This window comes from Kryptolebias marmoratus, linkage group LG1 (genome assembly GCF_001649575.2).
Source record: "Kryptolebias marmoratus isolate JLee-2015 linkage group LG1, ASM164957v2, whole genome shotgun sequence".
NCBI lineage: Eukaryota > Metazoa > Chordata > Actinopteri > Cyprinodontiformes > Rivulidae > Kryptolebias > Kryptolebias marmoratus.
In genome coordinates, this window is record NC_051430.1 from 3,845 (window position 1) to 29,520 (window position 25,676).

At 38.8% G+C, this 25,676-nt stretch overlaps 1 protein-coding gene across 1 annotated transcript in view; it reads left to right on the top strand.

The window, feature by feature from the left end:
* Window positions 1–3,546: 3,546 nt before the first annotated feature.
* LOC108248343 (AT-rich interactive domain-containing protein 3A-like) overlaps window positions 3,547–25,676 on the top strand; it is a 31,563-nt gene continuing 9,433 nt past the window's right edge. Inside the window, exons 1-3 of the mRNA XM_037976528.1 lie at window positions 3,547–4,858; window positions 7,631–7,703; window positions 21,951–22,134. Coding sequence (XP_037832456.1) covers window positions 4,328–4,858; window positions 7,631–7,703; window positions 21,951–22,134 — 788 coding nt within the window. The 5' untranslated portion in view covers window positions 3,547–4,327. The remainder of the gene's footprint in view (window positions 4,859–7,630; window positions 7,704–21,950; window positions 22,135–25,676) is intronic.

Here is a 25,676-nt window from a genome sequence, read left to right on the forward strand (position 1 = left end):
ATGGATAGATAGATAGATAGATAGATAGATAGATAGATAGATAGATAGATAGATAGATAGATAGATAGATAGATAGATAGATAGATAGATAGATAGATAGTGGTTTTAAAATAAAAACCACTGTCTATACCAATAAAAAGTTCGATTCCACTGCCTTGACATGACTGAGAATTGGACCAAGAAAGTGACAGAACTCAAAGTAGTACATCCATGATCAAGATGAACAGATGCTCCAAACAACAGATCACTGAAACTTAAAACAAAGTTACAAGTTGAAACAAAAACAAATATTGCAAATTGGAAAAGAAAAAGAAAGAGTGAGGAAAGGTGGTCAGGAGTAGACCAAGGAAAATTGTCTTTTTCTTTCTTTTTTTAAAATAGGCAATAATCTTAAATTAGATAGCCAGTTGGAGCAGTGGCAAGTCCAATTTTATCACCTTAGGCAGTTGGCAAAGATAAAGCCAATTCTTTTAAAACAGCATTTTGAAACAGTAATTCATGCCTTTGTTACAACTCGATTACTGTAATGCTCTTTACCACGGAGTCAGCCAGTCCTCCCTCATGTGTGTCCAGTTGGTCCAGAATGCTGCTCTGCTTATAGCTGGAGTTGGGAAGAGGGTGCACATCACTCCTATTCTGGCTTCTCTACACTGGCTGCCTGTGCATTTTAGAGTTCATTTTAATTTTCTTTTATTTGTTTTTAAAAGTCTACATGGTCTTCCCCCATCCTACCTCTCTGAGCTGCTTCATCCATATTCTCCTGCTCATTGCCTCAGGTCGGCTGATCAGCTGCTCCTGGAGGTACCAAGATCTTAACTAAAGCTCAGGGATGACAGAGCTGCACCAGAATTGCAGACAAGAGGAAACCTGTCTAAACATAAATATTCAACAAATAAATAATGCTTATAACTGTAAACATTCAAGAAGATAAACACATCTCTGAATCAGTTGTAGCTGAGATATTTGAGTTATTTATTTCTTCTGTGTGGAATTAATACAGGATCCTACTTCACATGCTACATTATGTGAGTACAGACCATCTGCTTCTTTTTTATGTTAAAATCTTGACATATGTCAGAAGCTGTAACAGAAACTGTAATTACACATATTCATGTAAAATTGTACATGAAAACATCAGTAGTATTAATGATGCAACTCTCTAGTGGTAACTTTATCATCACTTGCCACTCCATCACTTGACACACTCAAACTAATTACTTGGCAACTTTTGTTGCACAGTCTTTGAAAGGGGGAGGGGGCATTCAGTCTACTACTACTACTACTATTTTATTAATAAAGCACTTTAGAACAACAAAAGCTGCAACGGTGCTGCACAGATAAAAATCAATACACACTCAGAACATAAAAAAGACGAAAAACATTATATTATATAATATATATATATTATATATAATATATATACACATAATATGTCAAAAATAATAATTTAAAAAATGTTTGTAAAAATAAATAAATAAATAAATAAATAAATAAATAAATAAATAAATAAAGGTGTGTTCATGTTTTGTGGGTGCATGTGTGCTAGCAAGCCACCTGGAGATGCACAATTTAAAAAGTGCCGTGAACAGTAGAAGGCCCGCCATCTTCAGCACCCAAGAGCAGAAAGGAAAGGTGGATCCAGCCCCAGAAGGCAGCAGCAGTCCCAGGCAAACAGACACCGGGCACCACTCCAAGGCAGCTGCGCGTCCGCACAGAGGTAGGTCACCAGTGAAGCATAGGGTTAGCAGCCCCCAGAACAAAGACGTGCAGGGAGAGAAACAGGTCTGGGCACCTGCTAATAATCAGCCCTGCTAAATGGTAATTTAACCCTGATTTTGCTAATAAATTCAGCTTTTTCTGTAATTTTAACTTTTTTCTGCTTCTTTCAGGTTTTTATCGTCTAATTACAGCTTTGTTCTCCTTTCAGCAAATTGCAGCTCTGCTGTTCTCCTTTCTGGTTCTTTTCAGCTTTTTTTTTTCTTTCTGTCCTATTCTAATCTTCTCTTTCCTTCAGCTTTTGTGTTCAGCTTTCTGCTTCTTCATTAAATTTCAACAAACTTTCAAGTACTAATGGATAAAACTTCAACTCTTCACATTCAACTCAACAGTTCAGCACTTCTTCAGCAGCTTTCAGCTAAAGCATTCACACTGCATTTTCACAGGAAATGCAATTTCTCTGGTTATTTAATTGGGGTTTCTCCAGGTACTCTGGTTTCCTCCCAAAGACCACAAGCATGCAGGCCAGGTTAACTGGAGACTAAACTGATTTCAGGTGTGAGTGAGAATGGTTGTTTTTCTCCATGTGGTGCTATGATGGACTGGAGACCTGTCCAAGTACACCCTGCCTCCTGCTCAATTACTACAACCATGAACAGGAACAAGCAAGTAATGAAAATTAATGAATAATTTATTTCCATATTTGTTTATTTACATCATAAATAATGGACTGTACTTATATAAAGCCTTTCTAGCCAACTAAGCCACAATCTATGACCTCATACAGCTACAAGGCTAATTTGAATGAATCATTCACAGAGTCTGATGTGCTTTAGATCACATTCCTACACTATGTGGCTAAGAGGGGATCAGCCTCTTGCCCAGGGACACTTTGACATGTGGCATACTGGTGGAATTGAACCTACAGCTATCTCATTGGAGGACAACTGCTCTAACCACTGAAACACAGGTGCCCCTATAATGAGAGCTCAATTCAATTACTATATGTTAAAGTGTTTTATACCATGCATATAGTGTTTATCAGCTTATTATGAACCCCCACCTCTGCTCTTTTATTATTTAATGTGTTTAATGTTCCCAGGTTTAGTAAATCTATGTTTTTCACCATTAAGTGTTTATAGAATTTCTCTATTATTTTATTAGGTTTATTGTGTCTAAAACTATGCTCTCATATTTTCAATATTATGTCTCCTTTAGGCTTGTGTAAGATTTTATGTACAAAGTGTGACATGTTAGCAGCAGTCTTTATTGTTGGCTCAAGAGGCATCAGCTCCTGGTCAAGTCCTCCAATTACAGGTCAGTAAGGACCTGTAATTGACCACTGGGTGGAACTGTTACACAACTCATTGTGAGACTTTTGCTGTGAGTCCTAAACTATATGAAATAATAAAATATAAATTCTATTTTCTCAGCAAACATACCTTACACAAATGGATCACATCAAACTCATATCATACTAATATAAAATATCAAAGGAAATTGAAAAATATCCTTGGTTTGATGATGAGAATCTTTGAGATCCTTTGTTTTTTGTTCAAGTGACTGTGGTTTCTTAAGTTAGGGTCACAGTCAGGTTCATGTTGAAGATGTTCCAAAAGGACACAAAAAACATGTGTTTCACATTTTAAATGTCACCCATCACCAAAAGGAGAAGGTGGACAATGTTTTTGATAATGTCTGAGTGTGTTTGGGTGTCTGCCTGTTATCAAAATATCTCATGAATCACTGGACGGATTTAAATGTAACTCACAAAAAATCTATCATTGAATGTTCATTGACAACTGGCTTTTTGAGTCAATTTGATTCAAGGTTGCTGCCACAATCACCTGACGTTAAAAAAAACAAGGGTTGCCCAAAGTGCTGCAACTTTATCTTTTCTCACCATAAGATGATCTTATTTTAAAACTGTGGCATGAAAAGTCTGATGATATAGGGCTTTAATTTTACATGTGAAATTCATGAGGATTTTCTTAAGATTTTCTAGAATAGATTAATTTGATGTCTCAGAGCTTGGGGTGGGGGCTCAGGTTGGTTGTTGTGAGCAGAAGAAGCTGATCTCTGCCTCCACAGGTCCCTCTCAGCTCAGGATCCCACTTGTTGCCAAAAGCAGCTCGGGTCTCCATAACTGAACAGGACTAATCATCTTTCCATCAAGGACAGATTAACTGGATGCTGGAAGTGGAACTATATCTGGACTGAAGGAGGACCTGGAATATACTTGTTATGGCTGATAATGAGGGTATACCAACTAAAACATCTTTGGTAAGTGTCTTTGTTTCTGTCACAATATTAGAAACATGACTTCTATCTGTTCACAGATTGGATCATGGTACACAAAACTGCTGCTGTTTAGGTACTGTGGAATCTTTCTCCACATTGGGACACTTTACATTTTTTAGACTTTTTTTTTTCCTGCATATTTAGTGATGAATGTCTGATTGTATGAGGTTTATCACAGCAAATGTGTTAACAAAAATAATTATACTTCAGGAATTCTCATCTCATCTCTCTGCAGCAGGACAGCTTTCCACCTCAGGCTGCCCCCGTCTTCTTCTCCGGACCACAGTCCCATCAGTCCGGTCCTGGAGGCATGAAACTAGAGGCAGTCATGGAGACCCTGCAGCGGCAGCAATCAGCGCTGGAAAATAAGCTTTGGCCAGCTGAAAAGCAAAAAAACTTCCAGTCCATGACGAAGTCCCGAATCTACCAACAAGCTCTGGTTTTGCGTCACTACCAGGCGATGTGTTCCGCTCCGGACCCTGCTGGAGGAGTCTCGCTCACAGGGCTCCCGGTTCTTACCCTGGAGGACGGAGATAGCAGGCTTTCCAAACCGGGTAAGGAAGATAAGAACCGGTCTGAGGAGGGAAATAAGCAGGAGGTGACTGATGAAGAAGAGGAAGATGATGACATTGGGCTAAACCGCTTTAAGCCCCGTCAGTCCGGGCTTCGGGGATCTGGTCTGTCCTCCCAGGGCTCCACGGGGCATTTCATAACCAGAGTTCCGGGGTCCAGAGTCCAGGGGTTCAGAGTCGCGGGGTCCGTGGAGCCGGTTTCCTTCTCCGAGTCTCCGTCACAGCCCCCCTCTCATCACGAGTGGACCTACGAGGAGCAGTTCAAGCAGGTAGGACCTCCTGTGGAACCGTTTATCCATAAGCTTTTGTTCGTGTTTCAGCATGTAAAATAATAAATAAATACACAAAGTTTCGACAGAATCACAAACAGGAACAGAGTCGTACTTAAAAAAAGCTTGGTTCTGACGCCACAATTGTCAGGACTGTTTCATAATTTTAAAGTAATTTCAGCAAAACTAATATAATATTATAAGTCCAACAGCGAAATATACGACGTGTTGTTGGTTATACAACAACACACTGACAACATTTAGACTCCAGCTCAATTAGGACACATCAGCTTCTCTAAAGAGGCAGGGGCACCTCGAGAAAGTATGCAAGGAGGAGCCAGATGGGGGCCACTGATAATAATTAGGGTGCATAACCAAAAGCCAGAACATAATTTNGGGGGGTGATCTCAGAATGCAGGTTTAGCAAAAATTAGTCTCATTGTAATGTAAAACTGAGTTTAGAGAAACAAAGTTTTCCGTTCCAGAAAGTGAGGTAAGTGAAACTCCAAGTCTACCACCATAGTAAAAGACTAAACCTGCTCTCTGGTAGGTTTACTGAAAGAAACCGTGAATTACTTTCTACCAATCCCCATCCACGTGAAACAGCTGTCTGACATGAGTTGTTTATTTTTAACCAATCCAGCTGATACTAAAGCAGAAATACTTAAAACTACATAAATACATACATAATCTACATAAAACATAATGTTGGGAGAGTATTTTCCCACCTAAATTGGATATGATCGCAGTCATATATTTCTAATTGTTTGAATGATATCACTTTTCATCAGATACACTCATTTATTTTAGTGACATTCTTAGTCTGCACATATCTCATCAGGAGAACATCTGTTCATCACGCTGAAATATAGTTTGTAGAAAGCATTTTGCTTGAACACATCTCCATAATCACCAAAAAAAGGCAAAAAATTAACTTTTAGTTGGTCTTTTTCATTCATCTCAAGCCTACAACAGTTTGAACTTAAAATAATTTTTCCAACAATGAAACTTTCACCCATTTTAACTAGAGTTCCAGTGATAGAATGTCTGGGTCTTCTGAGGTCCAAATACACAGTTGCTATTTAATTGAGATGCTGCCCATAGAACAATGGTGACCATAAATGAAAGAATCCTGACAGAGATTGACTGGTGTTCATTAGTGTTTAGTGGTTATTTATAAAAAGTCATACAGATTAAAAAAGTCCTTGTTATTCGGAAACAGCCCAACTCTGTGTATTTTCTGCAGTTCCCATGGCATATTGAGGTATCAGATCTCTACTGATGATGGCTTTGTATTACACATATACAGTACATGCTTTTAGCGCAGGATTAAGAAATGGAGAATTATTTATAGCCATAATAGCTGTCATGATACAATTTGTCAATGTTTTTGATTTAAAATGTTATGCTTCTTACATAATTTCTACATCATTAAATGATTGTTTAGGGGTCAATGTAACTTAAAATCATCCGAAAATTGTTAGAGAACAAGAAATATTCTTTGCCTCTGTTTAACCTCAATATAATCAGCCTTTTCGGAACCAAAAAGCTGGAGTTTTCCTTCTCAGGGAACTTAAGTCAGAGTTTATGGATAAGAAACTGTTAAAGCTGAACTGAAAAGTGTTTTGAAGCCAATATCAATTGAAAGAAAATAATAAAATATGCTTGTAAAATTTAAAACAAAACCAAAAAAATTATACTTTTGTTAAAAAATACCAAACATTGAAAAAACCCATTTGAGTGTTTTTTGCTTTTTCCATGACCCACCTGATGTGTGACTTTACAGAGCTGCTGAGGTTCACAGCATTCAGCCATTCATCAGTGAGTGATAAATACTGGTACAAAATAGTTCAGTGTGTTGCAGTTAATTGTTCGAACCAGCCAGAAAATACCTCTGGAGTTTCATTTTTTGGATTCTCGAAAGATAAAAAACCTTTATTAGATTTTGATCCATAACCTCTGATGTCGGAATCACTATAAGATCTTGGGAACTTGTCAAGGGTGTCCCCTTCTTCTTGCACAGTAATGACTGGAAATAGGCACCAGCTTTCTGCAACCCAGAAGAGAAAAGTTGGTAAAGAAATTGGACGAATGAATGGATGAATGACTGAGAATCTACACCAGCATATGAGAACAGAAAATGTAACATTAGTGGAAGGCCAATGAAAGGGGCTATATATAAATGTGAATAATCAAAATTTTGAAACCCAACATCTATGACTCAGAAACAACTTTGGATGTGTTCCAGCATTCACATGAAAAATCTGCTATCACACTAAGGATTGACAAGGTACAACAAAGATGCTATGACAAGCAGGAACCAGGATGACAGATCAGTGGCTATATCATCATCCCCACCATCCACGTATGGGTACCAAACCCCATTTAAAAGCCCTGATAAAACTAAATACAAGAGAAGTTTACCTGAGACTGAATACTGTGACCAAATTAAACAAATGCACCCTTTACCAAAAGTAAATGATAACATACCTTCTGAAGGTCTGCCAGAAGATGTGAATTCGGCACTTCCAACAATTTCTACTTGCACCATCACACACAAACAAATGAATAAATTTAAACACACACACACACACATATATATATGTGTGTGTGTGTGTGTGTGTGTGTGTGTGTGCATGTAATTATTTTTTTTAGATTTTCATGAACTCATCTGTAACTGTTCAGAGAACTAGTTTCTGTCACTGATTGTCACTGATTCAAAAATATGACTTTCTTTGTTGTCAAATACTAAATTCTGTATTTTCTTTTCAGTTGTATGAACTGGATGACAGTGAAAAGCGCAAAGAGTTTCTCGATGACCTTTTCAGTTTCATGCAAAAACGGGGTAAGTCATTTTCTCTTTTAGCAATGGTGATTTTAGGCAATATTTAGGGGTGCTTAAGAACTCCTAATACTTAACTCATCACCTCTGGAAAAAAAACTCACTATATCAAGATTTTGTGGTGATATGTAATTCTCAAACCTTAGATCTACTAAAATAGTTTTTAGAACTGGAAGAAATGGGGACAAGCCCAAATGAACCAGTAATCAAACTCTGATTCATTTCACGAGGAAATATAAAAAAAAAGTTGCAAATTTGAAAACCCATTTTCTTTGAAACTGGCTTTTATTTTGAAAGCAACCATTTGTGTTTGATCAGATTCTGCAGTAGAAGTGGGTGATACTTCAAAATTTGGTATTGATCCAATACCAAGTAATTACAGGACCAATGTCACCAACATCAGTCCAATTATTTTTAATAGTTAAGGTGAATGCATCATCAAATTACGTAATCTGAATGAACTTCCATGACAAATTTTGTGTCCATCTGAGGATTCGTACCTGTGAGGGAGGAGTTAGGGAAAAGCAAGGCAGTCTGATTTCCTTGAGGATAAATTCAACACCACTCCTGTAAACAAGGTCATTCTGTGAGAAGTCTTAACATAATCAGGACTCAACAACAACAGGTGTTACCCTATATTAAACTCTGCCATTACACTCCCCTCTTCTGAGGCAGCAGCCTATTCCCAAGCCGGAGAGAGAAGTCCATCCTTTTCTGACTGAGGTCCATGGCCTCAGATTTGGAAGTGCTGATCCTCATCCCAGCCAAGAATGCTTGTTTAAAAATCACTTAAGTGAAAGCTGGCCCACTTGTACTCATCCTCCCCCACCATCTGATCCCACAGGAAGGCAATCCCATGTAAATCATTTGGGCTGAGCATCACCAGGCCCTCACCAGCAAGCCCCTCCCCCAAGCCTGGCTCTAGGGTGAAGCCCCAGTAACCCACTTCCGGCCGGGGAACATCAAGTTTCTTTTGGTCTTTTGTCCATACATGTGTTCTCTTTGTGGCGAATTTGCAAATGCCAAACAGCATTTACTGTCTCAGTCTGTATAATAAAAATGTTTGGTTGAGGTAAAGGATGCAAAAATCTGTACAGGGACGGAAGAGTGGAGAAGCCAGTGGGATAAAACCTGAGTAAGGTTGCCTGGAGTTCTGCGCAGACTGTCTTGTGGAGTATGATGTGTGTACAAAGAAGAATTTCTCACAACCATGCGTGACTGTGAGTCGACTTCTTGACTTCCTATGGAGAATACAGCAGCCTTAATTTACGTATGGAGTTGTACTCAATAAATAACTTCTCAAACTTTCTCACGATTTAGGCTTCACTCTGATTTTTACTAGAGAACAATGATAGTAAGCAATTTTATTAATTACATGTTTATTTTTGAGATTGTTATTGTGAAAGATTGAAGAAAGTTCTGAGTGTTTTATCAGGGAAAATCAACACACTTAATTCAGTTTCTGTAGACAAGCTTCTTCAAGTCAAACTTCCATCTTTATGCAAGTTTTTGCAACAACAAAGATTTCTTCTACTCTGTAAAGACTCCATCAGACCCAGAGCAAACAATGGCTGTGATGGCCTCCTTTGTGTGTTGATAAATACTCAGAATGACTAACTGTTGCCTCCAAGGATTTGGTCATTAATTGGTCATTATCTCTTAGGCCTACCATCAGTGGTTTCTTTTTTTAATAAGTCAAGTTTTGTTGGTTACCTAATTGATTAAAATTTACCGTGGGGAGGAGTTTAGAAGTATAAAAAAAGGAAAAATTGCTGCTGCTTTCGTTCTTTCTTTTATTTTTCTTTAATAGATTGTTTATTGATATTTAGGAGCTGTACACAAAGTATTTATTGATGATTGCCTCTTATCTAGAGGAAATCGTTAATAAAATAAAATAAAAAACCCCCCAAAAAAATGCTTGTAAAACAAAAAAATTAAGCTCTGCCCTTTATGAAAAAAACCCCCAAAACACATGAACACCACATGTGAAGATGTGATTTTCACGTTTCAGTTGTGATTTCCACAAGTGACATATATGAAACACATTTTTTCATGTGTATTTGTAACAAAAACATTGTTAGATTCACAGGTGCCTTTGGTTCCTGGCTGGCCCAGCGGGTCTCTGGTCCAGGGCTGCTGGCAGTAGGCTCGCCATGCTTGGCTGACTCGGGTTCTCCTGGATGGCCCCTGCTTGGTGGGGGGCAGTCGGGGCTGTCGGGACTTCCCCTTTGGCGTCTTTGGGGATCCCTGGTGGTTCCCGGGCCTCTGTTGGCTGGATTGGTACGGGTAGTTCAGGAGGGGGCCAGTTGTGGAGCTGACACTGTGCTTTGCTGATGACCTACCTCTGTGCGGATGCGCAATTGCCTTGGGGTGGTGCCATGTGTCTGCTTGCCTGAGGTTGTTAGGGCCTTCTGTGGCTGGATCCACATCTCCTTTCTGCTCTTGGGTGCTGTAGATGGCGGACCTTCTACTGTTCACGGAACTCTTTTGACTGTGCATTTCTGTGGCATACTCACACATAGACACCCACATAACATGAACACACTTTTATTTTTATTTATTTATTATATATATATTTATTATATACAGTTAGTTTATCTGCCCCCCACCACCACACACACACACCAATTCACAAATAGTCCTGATGGTTGAAGCTCATAGAAACAGGTTGGTATTACATAAATGTAGCCTGCCTACTCTGATGCTTGATTCCATCTTAATTCAGTAAAGTAAATCATGCAAATAGGATTTCATCTCGAGATATCCTTTTTGTAGAGCAAATCTGTTGCGGCACACATAGACAGCCATCTTCTCTTTATGGTATGCCTGAAATGCCATGACAGGACAAAAGAAGAAGAAGAAAAAAGAAAGAAGTACTCCAAAAGTTCAGTTGAAGACATGCATTCACTGATTACTTTCTGAGAGTTTCATTAAGATATGTTCTGTGGTTCATGGGATACTTTGCAAACAGAGATTTTCATATATATTTTTAAACAAGAAACTGAAGGATCTTTTAGCAGTCATAGTATGTTTTAAAAATCACAGACAGCTACTGTCACACAAAATTTCAGCTCAATATCTTTACAAATGACAGAGTTATAGCCAATTTTGTGTTTTAAAAAATAGGTGTGGCAGACATCTTGAATCAGAATGACTTCATTAGGTAATCAGCTGTTGATGTACATGTAATGAATACTTTCTTAGTCTCATTAAAATCTGTCAAGTGATCCTTGAGATATTTTGCTAACAGACATTTTTCCAAAGTTTTTTTTAGTGATGTTTCAAACAAAAAACAGCAATCTCTTAGCCACCATATTATGTCTTAGGGAAAGGTGACAGCTACCATTGAAGCTACCAGTTGAAGACGTGCATCCACTGATTACTTTTTGAGATTTAATTTAGACGTGTGGTTCATGAGATACTTAGCTAACAAACATTTTCATCAATAGTTTACAGAATTTTTTTAAATAGGAAACTGAAGGATCTTTTAACTGTCACAGTAAGGTTAGGTAAAGTTAACAGCTACCAACATAGCAGATTATAGCTAAATGTCTAGAAATTACTGTTTTATGGCCATTTTTGTGTTTTCTAAGTAATCTGTATCAGCCATGTTGTATCAGAATTACTCCAAAAGTTAATCAGTTGACGACTAGTATCTACTGATGACTTTTGAGAGTTTCAAGGTGGTTCTTGATATTTTGCTAACAAACATTATTCCAAATTTTTTATAGCAATGTTTCAAACAAAAAACTGAGGGATCTGTTAGCAGTCACAGTATGTCTAAGGGATCACTCATAGCCACTGTTACCCCAAGTTTTGGCTCAGTAACTCTAAAAATGACTGACTTATGGCCATTTTTGTATTTTCCAATTTATCTGAGGCATCTATCTTGTACCAGAAGAAGTCCAAAAGGTAATCAGTTGCAGACATGCATCCATTAATTGCTTTCTGAAAGTTTAATTTAGACATGTTTTGTGGTTCATGAGATACTTTGCTAACAGACATTTTCATCAATAGTTTACAGAAAATTTTTAAACAACAACCTGAAGAATCTTTTAACAGTCTCCATATGTTTTAAAGATCACTGTCAGCTACTGTCACACAAAATTTCAGCTTAGTATCTTTAAAAATGACACTGCCACTAAAAATGACACTGCCACTCCCACCTCACCTGCCTCCCGTCATGTCCACAGCTAATGATCATCATCTTTCCCTCTGCCTTTAAAACCGGTCTCTGTTTAGTCACTTGTCACTGGATCATTCTGCTGGTCAGGTTTATGCTGCCAAGCTTGTTCCCTTGCCTCGCCTCGCCTCGCCTCGCCTCGCCTCGCCTCGCCTCGCCTCGCCTCGCCTTTTTGTTTTGTTAGTATTTAAGTTAATAAATAGTTTCCTTTTTTAACCATAAGTCTGCGTTCTGGGTTCGCCTCCGTCTCCCCCCCTACTGACAGAATGATCCAATCAATCCAGAACACCGCAGACGTCATCCCCGGTGTTGCCCTCTCCGTGGAGGAGAAACAAAAGGCTGGAGTGGCAGCAAAAAATTCAAAATATGACAAAACAAAAAGGCGAAGTGAGGCAAGGCAAGGGAACAAGCATGGCAGCATAAACATGACAAGCAGAACCAACAGACAAACCAAAACAAGGAACCAAACTCAAAACACTGAAAATCGTGACAGTTTCATTAAAATCTGCCACATGGTTCTTGAGATACTTTGCTAACAGACATTATTCCAAATTTTTTATAGCAATGGCAAACAAAAAACTTAGGTAAATTGCATTTCCTGCGAAACTGCAGTATGAATGCTTTTTGCTGAATGATTTGACTAAAAGCTGCTGAAGAAGTTCACGCTTTGGCTTCTTGAATTGCACCACTCAAGGTGGCTGCATGTTGGAGTAGCTCTGATACATTCATTCTGAGATATTGCTTTTGAAATGTTATTCCTATTTATTTCTTGATGTAAATCACTTTTTTTGGACCATTATTTCCTCTGGTTTCGGATGTTGTGCAGCTGGAAGGATTTTTACTGAAACCTTTTTTACTTTTGGACATTTTGTTATGATGCGTAACCATGACAACAAGTGTTAAATGTGAAGAACCCTGAAGTCCAGTCATGGCTAGAACCAAGCAGACTGCCTGTAAATCCACCAGAGGTAAAGCTCCCAGGAAGCAGCTCGCCACACCTGGTCCGAGAAATCGCCCAGGACTTCAAGACCGACCTGAGCTTCCAGAGCTTAGTCGTCATGGCTCTGCAGGAGGCCAGCAAGGGTTACCTGGTGGGGCTCTTTGAGGACACCAGGGCCGAGGGCACATCAGGACAGACTGCTACAAGAGATCCTTCCTGCCCACAGCCATCAGCATCTATAACAACTCTTTAACGAAACCAGAATTATGAGCTACAACAACCTTTAATTTCCCTTTGGGATAAATAAAGTATCTTTAAATTGAATTTGAATTTCTTTTTAAACTTCCTTAACAAAATTACCAGAATTAAGCTGAAACGAGGACATGGAACGCCAAACACTAAGGAGCATTAGCACAGTTGAAAATTAACAAAACCAGAGCTGAATTAACAATTGGCAAAGTTGAATTATCATTAACAGTAGAAGTAATCTCAAAATCAGCAGAACCAAGCTTGAAAATAGCAACAAAAAAACCCTAAAAACAACAAAACAAAGCTTTAAAAAAGCAAAACAAACCTTAAAACAGTCCTTTAAAACTGCTGATCAAACCTTGAAAACATCCCAAAAACTCATATCAGAACAAAACAGCAGAAAAAACTTAAAAACTATAGAAGAAACATTGAAAACAGCAGAACAAACATTCAAAACAACAGAAAGAACTTATAAAATTCCTGAACAAGCATCCAAAACAGCAAAACAAACCCTTAAAACACTTGAACACACATTAAAACAGCATAAAAAAAACTTAATAAACAGCATAAAAAAACTTGAAAACAGCAGAAAAAAATGACAACTTCAGAAATAAATTTAAACAGCAGAACAAACATTCAAAATAGCAGAACAGCCTAAAAACTCAGAAACACCAGAAGAAAACTTGAGGCTGAACTTAAATGTGTTTTGAAGCCAACATCAGTGAACATATAGCTATAAAATACAGTTTTTGTAAAAACTTTAAATAAAAGTTTCTACATTGAAGAAACTACTTGGGTGTTTTCGGCTTTTTCCCTGACCACCCCGGAAGTGTGATGTCCTCTGAGAGCAATTCATCAGTGAGTGGATGAATACCGATACAATATAGTTCAGTTTGTTGGAATTAATTGTTTGAAACGGCCAGAAAATACCACTGGAGTGGTAAAAGACAAAACCCTTCCTCGGATTTGGATCTATAAGCTCTGATGTGGGAAGTACTATCAGAACTTAGTTCAGATCACTTCAAAGGAAAGCACTGCTCTGACCCTCATTACTGCAGGCTTCATGCTACAAAAACAGGACCTTTTGCCACAAGCAATCCTAACTATTTTTAATTTTCAAAGACAGGCAAATGGAGAGGACATCATCACAGTGAAGGAGACCAGAAACAGGAAATTTTATTTCAAACGTGACGTGACTCTGGTGTCTTGCTAACAGACAATATTACTAACAGTTTATAGCAACGTTTCAAACAAAAAACTGAGGGATCTGTTAGCAATCAAGGTATGTGTAGCATATCACTGACAACTACCATCATGCAAAAGTTTAGATTAGTATCTTTAAAAATGGCTGAGTTATAGCCAATTTTGTGTTTGACAGGGTAACTGTGGGAACCATCTTGTATCAGAGAGTCTCCAAAAGGTAATCAGTTTTAGATGACTCTCTAAAGATGACTTTCTGAAATTTACATCAAAATGCATCTAGCAATTCAGGAGATATTTTAATAACAGACAGACAATCACAGTTACATGTTGTTCCCTACAGTATATCATTATTATCTTTGATACAAATTTGCTTCCCATTTTATCTATAGGACCACTGCTTTGTTGAAGAAATAGCAGTCTACCTTTTAGCTTTTAGCTCATTGTTTGTGTGGACACTGAGCTAAAAGCCCTAGCCTTTGTCTGAAAGAATGTAAGAAGAGGCAAGTCTTTTAAAAGAAGATTTATGTGCATTCAATATAGAGGGTAATGTATTTATCGCTCAGATTCCTTGAAAGAGATATAAAGAATAAAAGAGTGAATGCTTGAAAGACACAAAGAATAAAAGAGTGAGAATGGAGTTGCTTTTTTTTTAGTCAGCACTTACCTTATCAGGCCATGTGTCATGATGACAGAGGAAAATGTTTTCCTCAGTTAATCCGTCAGCTGTTTGGAGAGGAGGGTAAAAAACACAAACTTAAAAACTTAAACACTTTGTCCCAATGTCACATTCTGAGCAAGCACTATGGTGACGTGGAAAGGAAGGATTATCTTTAAACAGGAAAAAACCTCCAGCAGAATCAGGCTTAGGATGGGTGGCCATCTGCCTTGACTGGCTGGGTTCTGAGAGGACAGGAAAGGAACACAGACAAACACAGAATAACTGGTCCCAGTGTAATCTCTATGGGAAACAAAGCAAATATATTGTTGAAATAATTACTACAACTTGTCTTGTTTGAAATTAAAAAGCAGAAAATTAAGTCATCAAATTTCTTATGTCATGCTTGTAATCTAAGTAACTTATTGGATTCATCAGGTTTAATGGATCAATATAACTGCTTATCATCAGCCTAACAATGAAAACTTATCCCATGCTGTCTAATAACTGTGCCTAATGGAAGCATATATAAAGTAAAAAGTATTAGTCCAAACACTGAACCCTAAGGAATTCCATGAGAAACTCTGGTGTATGAATGATTGAGTACTAACATACAAACATACAAACTGGAATCTATCAGACAAATATAATTTAAAACCTTTTAGAGCAGTTTCTATAATCCCATTATCATGTTCAAGCATCTGTAATAAAATATTGTAATCAATTGTATCAAATGCAGCATTGAGATCTAACAGGACAAGTATGGACACAGATGCACTGCTTGAGGTTATGAGAATATCATTAGTAACTTTCACCAGTGCTGTTTCTGTGCAATGACAAGCTTTAAACCTTGACTAAAACTACTCAGTTTATTTCTGTCTAGACATTAACACAATTAATTTGCAAGTATTTTTTTTAAGAATTTTTTATATGAATAGGAGTTTAGATATAGGTCTATAATTGGTGAGAGCATCAGAATCAAGTTTAATTACAGCAACCTTACAGCCCTGTGGTACATAACCATTCATTAAAGGCAGATTAAGCAGATTTAAAATTGGGATATTAATTAAAGGAAACACCTCTTTGAACACCCCTCTGCAGAATCACAACCTTAACATGGTGAAGGGGTTTTTAGCACCCCCATGACCCTGGGGGCTATGTTGTCTGGGACATTTGCCCCTGGTAGGGTCTCTCATGGCAAACTGGTCTCAGGTGAGGACAAAGAGCGTTTCAAAAACCTTGACTGATAAACAACAGAAACATCAGCACACCTCACCCAGAAAAGGGAACCAGGGCACCCCCCTGGAGCCAGGCCGGCGAGAGGGAGCTTGCCGGCAAGCACCTGGTGGTCTAGGGGCTTTATTGGGAGGAACGGCCTTCCTGATCTGAACCCGAGCAGTGTTCTGTTGTAGGACCTCTGTACTAGGCATGTATTGTCCATAGCAAACACCATGTTCGAGCATGGTACTTGGTACCAGGTCACCTTAGGCCAAAGGTCTATGATTGATTTTGTAATCGTGTCATCAGACCTTTGGTCCTATGTTTTGGACACTCGGATAAAGAGAGGGAGGGGCAGAGCTGTCAACTGATCACCACCTGGTGGTGAGTTGGATCAAGTGGCAGGGGAGGCTGCTGGACAGACCTGATAAACCCAAAAGAATAGTGAGGGTAAACTGGGAATGTCTGGCTGAGCTCTCTGTCCTTGAGATCTTCAACTCATACCTCTGGAGGAGTTTTTTACATGTTCCGGGGAAGGTCGAGGACATGGAATCATGTTCAGGACCTCTATTGCCAATGCAGCTTCCAGGAGCTGTGGCCTTAAGGACTGCAGATTCTGTGGTTGTGGAGGCAAAAACTTGGGCATGGGAGGAATTCGGAGAGGCCATGGAGAAGGACTTTCAGTTGGCCTCAAGGAGGTTCTGGCAAACCATTCAATGAATCAGAAAGGGAAAGAGGGCCCTGTCTCAGGCTGTGCTGGGTCTAGGTGGGGAACTGCTGACCCAGACTGGGGATATTGTTGAGTGGTGGAAGGAGCACTTCGAGGATCTCCTTCCACTATGTCCACCTTTGAGAGGGCAGAGTCTGGGCACTTCAGGGAAGACGAGTCTATTACCACGACAGAGGTCATAGTTAAAAAGCTACCCAGTGGCAAGGTGCCAGGGGTGGATGAGATTTGCCATTAGTTACTGAAGGCTCTGGACATTGTGGGGATGTCATGGTTGACACGTCTCCTCCTATGGAGTGGCAGATTGTGGTGGTGGTTCCCATTTTTCAAAAGGGGAATTGGAGAGTGTGTTCCAACTATCAAAGACTCACACTTCTCAGCCTCCCAGGAAAGTTTACTCAAGGGTGTTGGAAGGGAGGCTCCAACCAACTGTCGAACTTTGGATCCAGGAGGAGCAGTGTGACTTTCATTTCAGTCATGGAACTGTGGACCAGATCTTCACCCTTACAGATTTGCTAAGGGGCTCATGGGAGTTTGACTCTCCAGTCTACATGTGTTTTGTAGATCTGGAGAAGGCTTTTGACTGTGTTCCATTCGGTAGGGTGTGCTGCAGGAGTATGGGCTGCCTGGGTTGCTTTTGAGGGCTATCTGGTCCCTTTATAACCAAAGCAGAAGCTATGTCCACATTCTTGGCACAAAGTCCAGCTTGTTCCCAGTACGGGTTGGAATCTGCCAGGGCTGTCCCTTATCTCCGATCCTGTTTGTGGTGTTCATGGACAAGATCTCGAGGCGCAGTCGTGTAGAGGAGTGTGTCTGGTTTGAGAACCTCAGGGTCTCGTCTCTGATTTTTGCAGATGATGTGGTTCTGTTGGTATCTTCAGGCCATAACCTTTAGCATGCACTGGGATGGTCCGCAGCCGAGTGTGAAGTGGTTGGAAAAAGAGTCAGCTACTCTAAGTCCAAGGCCATGGTTCTCAAACTGAAAAGGGTGGAATGCTCCCACCGGGTCAGTGGCGAGTCTCTGCTTTACGGGGAGGACTTCAAGTATCTGGGAGTCCTCACCAGTGATGGTAGGATGGAGTGGGAGATGGACTGACAGATCAGTGCATCATCCTCAGTAATGGACGTTGCTTTGATTTGTCGTGATGAAGAAAGAGTTGAGTAGAAAGGCAAAACTTAATTTACTGGCCTGACTACATTCCAACCCTGACCTATGGCCATGAGGTTTGGATCATGACCAAAAGAACGAGATTCCGGATACAAGCGGTTGAAATGAGCTTCCTTTGTAGTGTGGTTGGGCTCAGCCTTAGAGATAAGGTGAGAAGCTTCATTATCTGGTTGCAGCTCGGAGTAGAGCCACTGCTCCTTCGCATTGAAAGGAGTCAGTTTTGGTGCTTCAGGCATCTGATTAGGATGCCTCCCGGACGCCTTCTTTTGGAGGTTTTTCAGGCATGTCCCACTACGAAGAGATCTTGGAGCAGAACCAGAATTTGCTGTAGGGAATATGTATTCTCTCTGGCCTGTGAACACCTTGGGATCCCCCAGCAGGATCTGGAGATTGAAATGGATGTCTGGATCTAGCAGACATGTTGATGGTTTGGATGAAACTATTATTTTTGACAATTCAGAGGTCAACAAGATAAAAACAGTCTAAACACAAATGAGGTTCTAGTGACATTTCTAAAGCTGTTTCATTTGATTCGAAATCAGAGGCAATAATAGGAAGGATGGTGTGAATTTTCTCACTAATTGAAATAATTTTACTTATAAAGAATCTTATGAAGTCATCACTACTTAGTTATAGGGATGAATGGCTCAATAGAGATACAACTCTTGATTAGGCTAGCTCCAGTACTAAAAATAAAACTTGGGGTTTTTCTTTCTTTGCTCTGTTAAACATGAATAATGTACATTTCTTTCTTTATGAAGGGATTTCTTGTACATTATCAGGCTAGCTCTTTAGGTTAAATAAAATTATTTAATGTTAATGAAACATCATTTTCTTTCCAAATTGTAGATGCCTATTTCAAAGTACACAACTCTGAATTAAAGCAAGGACCCAGCTTCCTTTGACAAGTGACTTTCTTTTTCAAAGGAGCCATTTTATCAAATGCTGTTTGCATTGAAGTTGTAATATTATCAGCAAGATAATTTAAGTTGCATTACTGTACAAGATTGAGGAAAGTAATATTGGATTAATTTACATTTTTAAAGGTTAAAGGCTGTCACTTTCAACATCTACATGAATATAGAAATCCTTCACTATTGTCACTTTTTTCATTAACTATTCAGACAAAAAGTCTGGAAATCCAGACAAATACTGAGATATATAATAACAAATAAAAGTTAAAAAAGGTGAGAAAGACTGAGGTTCAAGGACTCCAAATAATTATAACTAATACTTAGTTTAGAATTAATCAATAATCCTGACTAAAAAACTCTAATGGCTATGAGAGAAGTTTAAATCATTTGGCACTTGCGCACAGAGGAATCTTATTTAACAAATTATGGCTTCTGAAAACAATGGTTGGGGCTTCAAATAAAAGGGCGGAATAAAATCTATGCACCTCTTGCAGGAAACAAGTCAAATATATTTACTCACAATGTCTCTTAGACACCAAGGTAAAGAGAGAAGTAGAACTGTTAGCTAAGGTGATGTGTTCAATCCTTAATTTGAAGTGGTTTTCTGATTATAGGATCAATTCTTTCTATAAGAATCTGAAGGTGATTTCTACTAGACTGTAGATCAGTCAAACTTCACCTGAAAGCTTTCAGTAAAATCACTGTAAGATTCTGTTGACATTTTTAAACTGTTCAACTCGATGTAGTTTTTAAAATTACAATATTATTTTCCTGGGTGTCACAACTTATTACAGAGTTTCCTAGTTTGTTCTAATGTTTTTAAACTAACTATATTTTAATTATCACACACCACTGAAAGGTGATGGTGTACAATAATGTTTTTGCTTGTGTTAGTTCAAATAAGTTAGCAAGATATTACATGAACCACTGGAGACAAAATAATGAAACTTTCAAAAAGTAATTTTTAATTAATCAGCTGTGGGTGTACATCCACAACTGATTACATTTTGAAGTCAATCCAATTCAAGATAGCCTCCACAGCTAATTAACGTTAGCTAATGCAAAATGGCTATAACTTAGTCAGTGTTAGAGATATTAAGTTAAAATTTAAGGCTGCAGAAGTTGAATCATTCTTAACACTTACTCTGAACATTAACACATCTCGCAAGACCTTGCGATTTTGCATTATTGTACATAACATAGTTTAAAAAGTTTAACAAAATGACTATAACTTTGTCACTTCTCATCATAAGACAATTTTAGTTTCAAACTGGTATGAAAGGCGTCATTTTTTCAAGGAATGCTAGGCCTTTAATATCGTGCCAACAGTGAGCTGTGGGGATTGCAGTCTGAGCCAGATTTTTATTAACTTGTACAAATAGTGACAAATAAAATTCTGCTCATAGAAGAATATCACATATGTAACATGGGTTCAAAGGACCGCAGTCTGGTTGAGTTCAACCTGCAGCTTCAGGATTGTTATCCTGAAGCTGCAGGTTTGAGCTCAGGTGGCATTAGGAAGAGCATCTAGCGTAAAACTGTTTTAAAATCTTTCTTGTGAGCTTGCTTGCTCTGGTGACCCCTGCAAATGAAGCCGCAACAACCATACATTTGAAGCTATAGAAGAAGTTATATCACCTGGAGAATACGTTGACAGACAGAGAGAAGTAATGCATTTTCAGAAAGGTTAAAGTAAAGAATCAGTTCAGTCACAAAACACTGTTGCTATCAGCTACCAACGCAAACCATCCCACCATCTTAATTTATGCTATAGATTGTCCTCTGAGAAATTTTACTTAAGTCTTTTTTCAGCTTATGCTGTGCTTTCTTTAGAGAACAGTGTTAATGTACTGCAGCTTCAGACTATTGCTGGAATTGTCTTGAAAGGAGAGCAGGACATTAGTCCTTTCTTTAATAAAGCCTTATCATTCATTCCCCTTGGGGTAAAATGAACCCTTAATTACTGGCTTTAATTGATGCAGTTTTACCACTTCCAACAATTCCTCAGTGCTTTTTCCCTGTAAAGGCTCCTCTGCTGTTGTTTGCACTATATTTCTGCAGCTATTGATTGCTATTATAGTAAATCCAATGACCACAATGGAACTCTGTCAGCAAATGCAGGTTAATTATCTCAGGGTCAACCACTCTGGAATTGTCACAAAGACCTGGTTTTCTCTCTTTATATGCTGCACTAAATTGAAAATAGAAATTATTAGTGTCTTTATTTGTCAAATGGGATGTTACTTTGTATTTATAAAGTTTTAAACAAGAGAGGATTAATTTATTTAGGATATTGTTTCTTTCCCACTTTTATTTCTTATTTCCATTACCCATGCCTAAAACATGTTTCACATTTTGAAATAAAATAAGTGTTTCATTAATAATTTTTAACAAAAAGTCTATTTCGGCATTAAATTTAAATAATTTAATTCCGGAGGTTTCACTTATAAGACATATCGTGGCAGAAAAATAATTTCCAGGTACTGTTAGATGAAATCACTCCAACAGGTTTATTTATGTATGGTGCATTACATACAGAGAGCCCTAAAGACAATTAACAATTAACATCAGAGTCCCAGCTCCGAATGGGAAGCTCCGAATCAAAGTTCTGGCCCCCCAAGTCAACACAAGAGCTTATATTAAAGATACTGAAATACTGGACCAAAAGGGGGGGTAAGGGAAAAGCTGGTTCCCATGAGGATAAAATTCAACATCACTCCTGTAAACAAGTTCATTCTGTGAGAACTCATGGGATTTGGAATTTATTCATAACATAGTCAGGACTTATCAACAACAGGTGTTACCCTATAATAAATTCGGCCATTACAGACATCTGAAACTTTACTTAAAAGTTTTATTTTCTACCCTTAACACAGCTGTCAGACATATGACTGGCTCGAGATAAATTAGCTTTAAAAGAAGATGCAGAAGCTTATTGATGATAGGAACCAAAGTTAGTGGAATCGATTTTGGATATTGTTTGTTTTCTGCAGGAACTCCAGTGAATCGGATTCCTATCATGGCAAAGCAGGTCTTGGATCTCTACATGCTCTACAAGCTCGTCACTGAAAAAGGTGGCTTAGTGGAAGTCATCAATAAAAAGATATGGCGTGAGATTACCAAAGGCCTCAACCTCCCTACCTCTATTACCAGTGCAGCTTTCACTCTCCGAACACAGTGAGTACAATCATCTGTGTATAGTTTTAGATTATCTATTATCATTATGTATTATCTATTCTTAGATAGATAACTTTTATCAGTAAAAGTTATTTATCTAAAGAAACCAACAAATTGCTTCAAATCTTCACTTTGTTGCAATCTTCCATCCTGAGCAAGCACACCAACAACAGTAGAAAGGAACAACTCCCTTTTAACAGGAAGAAACCTCCAGCAGAACCAGACTCAGGCTCAGTCTCAGGATAGTTTGCCATCTGCCACGACCAATTGTATTGAAACACAGATTTCTGTAAGGTTAAAAAATGTATATATATGTGAAGTTTAACACAGAATGGGAAAACAGGTTTTTATCCAGACTGGATTAACTCCAACCTGTTCATTCTTCCTGTGGAGAGTTTAAAACCTGTTTGACTCAAATGTTCAGGCATGGTGGCAAATATTCAAATCTGCAACATCTACAATGTTACTACAAAATTTAACAAATGATTTGAGCACTCACATCTGCTAAAACCTTAATTGAGAGCACAGTAAATACATGAAACAACCCAGTTTGACAGATTAACCAGAATCCTGACACAGTCACTGACTGATCACCAGCACATCTGGTCCTTTATTTTGCACATGGTTCTTAGTTCACCTTAAGCTTGGGTCCTCTACCAGAGGCCTGGGAGCTTGAGGGTTCTGTGCAGCCAGTATCTTAGCTGTTCCTAGCACTGGACTCAGTTCTGGACATGGATCTTTTAGGTTGTTCCTGGGATCTGCTCTCCAAGTTTGGGCGTTTCTCAATAATATCAGGCCCTGGTGCAGTCCAACTCCTCATACCTGAGGCTATCTTAGATGACTGCCATTGTGATTGATACTAGTTCTCGTTCTGAAAGATTGGAGGGGTCAGCTCTTTGGCCTTATAACCATGGGACATCATCCTTGTGTAATGCCTTTCTCCTATTTGCTTCTCCAGTCTTTGCTCAGTCTCAGCTCTGGGTGAATCAACTCTAATGTTATCTCCCTGCCACTGAGAGTACGCTTTAGATGGTGGCATGGATAACATCCTTTTTATTCTCTTTGTTTCTGCTTCTTGAGTGTACCTCTTCGGGCAGGTAGCCAGAGCTATGACATGTTGTTTCGTAGTCTCCAGAGTCAGTCTCCCCAAATGGTGGACTGCCTTCCAGTGTGAGGATTTGGGCTTTTTGTGTTTTCTGTTTGTTATTTATATTGTTTTGTTTTTGTTCTGAGTTATTGTTTCAGTTTAGTTTTTTGTTTGTGTTACTGTCACCGTTCATTCCTCCCCAGTTGTCACTCACTCTGTCTCCTGCCACGCAATATCATGTCATGGTTCAAATATGTGTGTTTGTTTTAATCAATGATGTTTCACTTAACTTCCCCTCTCCCTCTAGCATTTGAGGTTAAAAATAAATCTTTAATTAAGTATGAGATATATTTTATGGACAATGTCTTACAATTCCTCATTTTAATCTGTTACATGTGTTGTTTTGCTGTTAAAATTATGTTACACTTCTAGCAATGTATTTACAAATGTTGATGTATTGTAGTAATGAGGTATTCACAGCTTTTGAGTATTTGAGTGGAGAAAAGGATTAGAAAGGGTTACGGTTGAGTGAGGCAAACCCAATATGCAGACTCATAATGGTATAAAAAGAAAACTAATTTATTAACAAAAAGAAATGGAAAATCAAAAAGCTGACATGGCAGCAGAAACTAAGCAACAAAAAACTTACAGGCAGGTCAGGTAAACGAGGAGCAAAAAACAATGGAACTTGACTGTGGCGAGGAATAACACAAGAGCAAAATGAATGAACCAGCAAGTAATGAGAGACAAAGACCAGATTATATAGGCAGAGGATAATGAGGAAGTGGACACAGATGACTGATTAGTACCTAGAGACAGGTGTAGATGGGCGTGGCAGGCTAAATGAAGTGCTACTGAACTGAGGGCAGATGAATGGTGACAGGGAAATGCATAAGAACACATAACAAAGACGACCAAAACACAAGAGTGACAACATATGATAAAATGCAGAAAAATAACTCAAATCATTACAGAAAATTAGATTTTAAAGTTTAAACCTATGGTTTCTTATAAGTTCAAATAATTATCAGTAATTATCCTTCAGACAAAGTTCAGAAGAGAAATGTATCTTTCTTTCTGACATGAACCTGAGTTTTCAGCCGTATGAGTGGGACCAATACCAGACATGGACTCAGCATTAAGGTAAGTGGGTTTTATTTACAGGTGGTAAATAATAATTTACTGTGCTGGAGGAGACCAGGAGGATCTGAAAGGCAAGAGGGAGCAAGGTGAGTCTCGGGTACGATCTTGCATATTGTTTGGTTTGTGATGAGTATTGCGTAACTGTTTGTTTCTTACAGGTTCCTGAAATGTCGTGGTGAGGAGTAGGTTCCAGGCCAAATCCAAAAGCTTGTCTAGAGGTGAGTGATCCAAGAGCCAGAAACAGGTAAGTCTATCCAACTTACCAACACCTGTGTAGGTGGACCTGGACCGAAGGGACAGCGATGTCAGTTTCGAAACTCGGAAACAACGGGGGCTTATATCCCAAGGAGGCCTCAAAGGGAGACAGACCTGTGGCAGACGAGACATGAGTGTTATGTGCATATTCTATCCAAATAAGCTGCTTGCTCCAGGAAGATGGGTTATCACTGGTGTAACACTATGACGTGTTATCAATCGGTCACCGGAATATTGGAGGTCGTGGGTGGAGAAAGCAGAACACGGAGAGGGAATAGCGTAGCTGTCCAGACTTTTTATTCAACCGCCATCCTCCCGAACAGACCCGTCTCGTCACACTACCCAAACAAAAACCAACGAAGAAGAACCCATCTCCTCTTAAAGACACAGCACAATTTGGAACATTTAAATAACCGATTGTACATGAAATCATATTAATCAAAAGGAAAAATAAATCATCTTACATACTTCCCCCTCTTTAAATGAAATGTCCTCATTTCAAAATGAAGTTGTTACATAAAAAAAATAAATCATTTCGGCAAAACACAATCTGTCCAGAGATCAGTTACTCATATCACCTTTGGGTTTCAAAACAAAGAACACAAACTCACAATAAAACCCCATAAAGAACAACTGTTTACATGTTTGCTGTTACCTGAACCAGTTGTAAAACCTCTAATATGAAAAAAAAAACAACTGTAGATCATTTGTTCCTCATAACACCAATCGTTGTGGCTTCCGAACAGTTCGCCCACATCTGGTAATAACCGCATCCCCAGAGGGTGGCAAGCTAGGGGTCAGTTGTGCAGGCTGCTGGGAAACGAGTCCAGTTGGGAGCCTTGGTGGAGATGGCAACGACCTAGCAGTTTCTGATGCCTGTGCTGCAGCTGTTTTGCCAAAGAGTCTGGGCAATGAACCAGACAAAGCAGTATACCTCGGCAGTGTGTCCCTGTTTGGTGGAACTGCAGACTGAGTGACGTCTGTAGGTAATGTGTCTGTGGAGCTATGATAAGGTTTTAAACGATCATAGTGAATGACTTTGGTCGCAGCCTGAGGA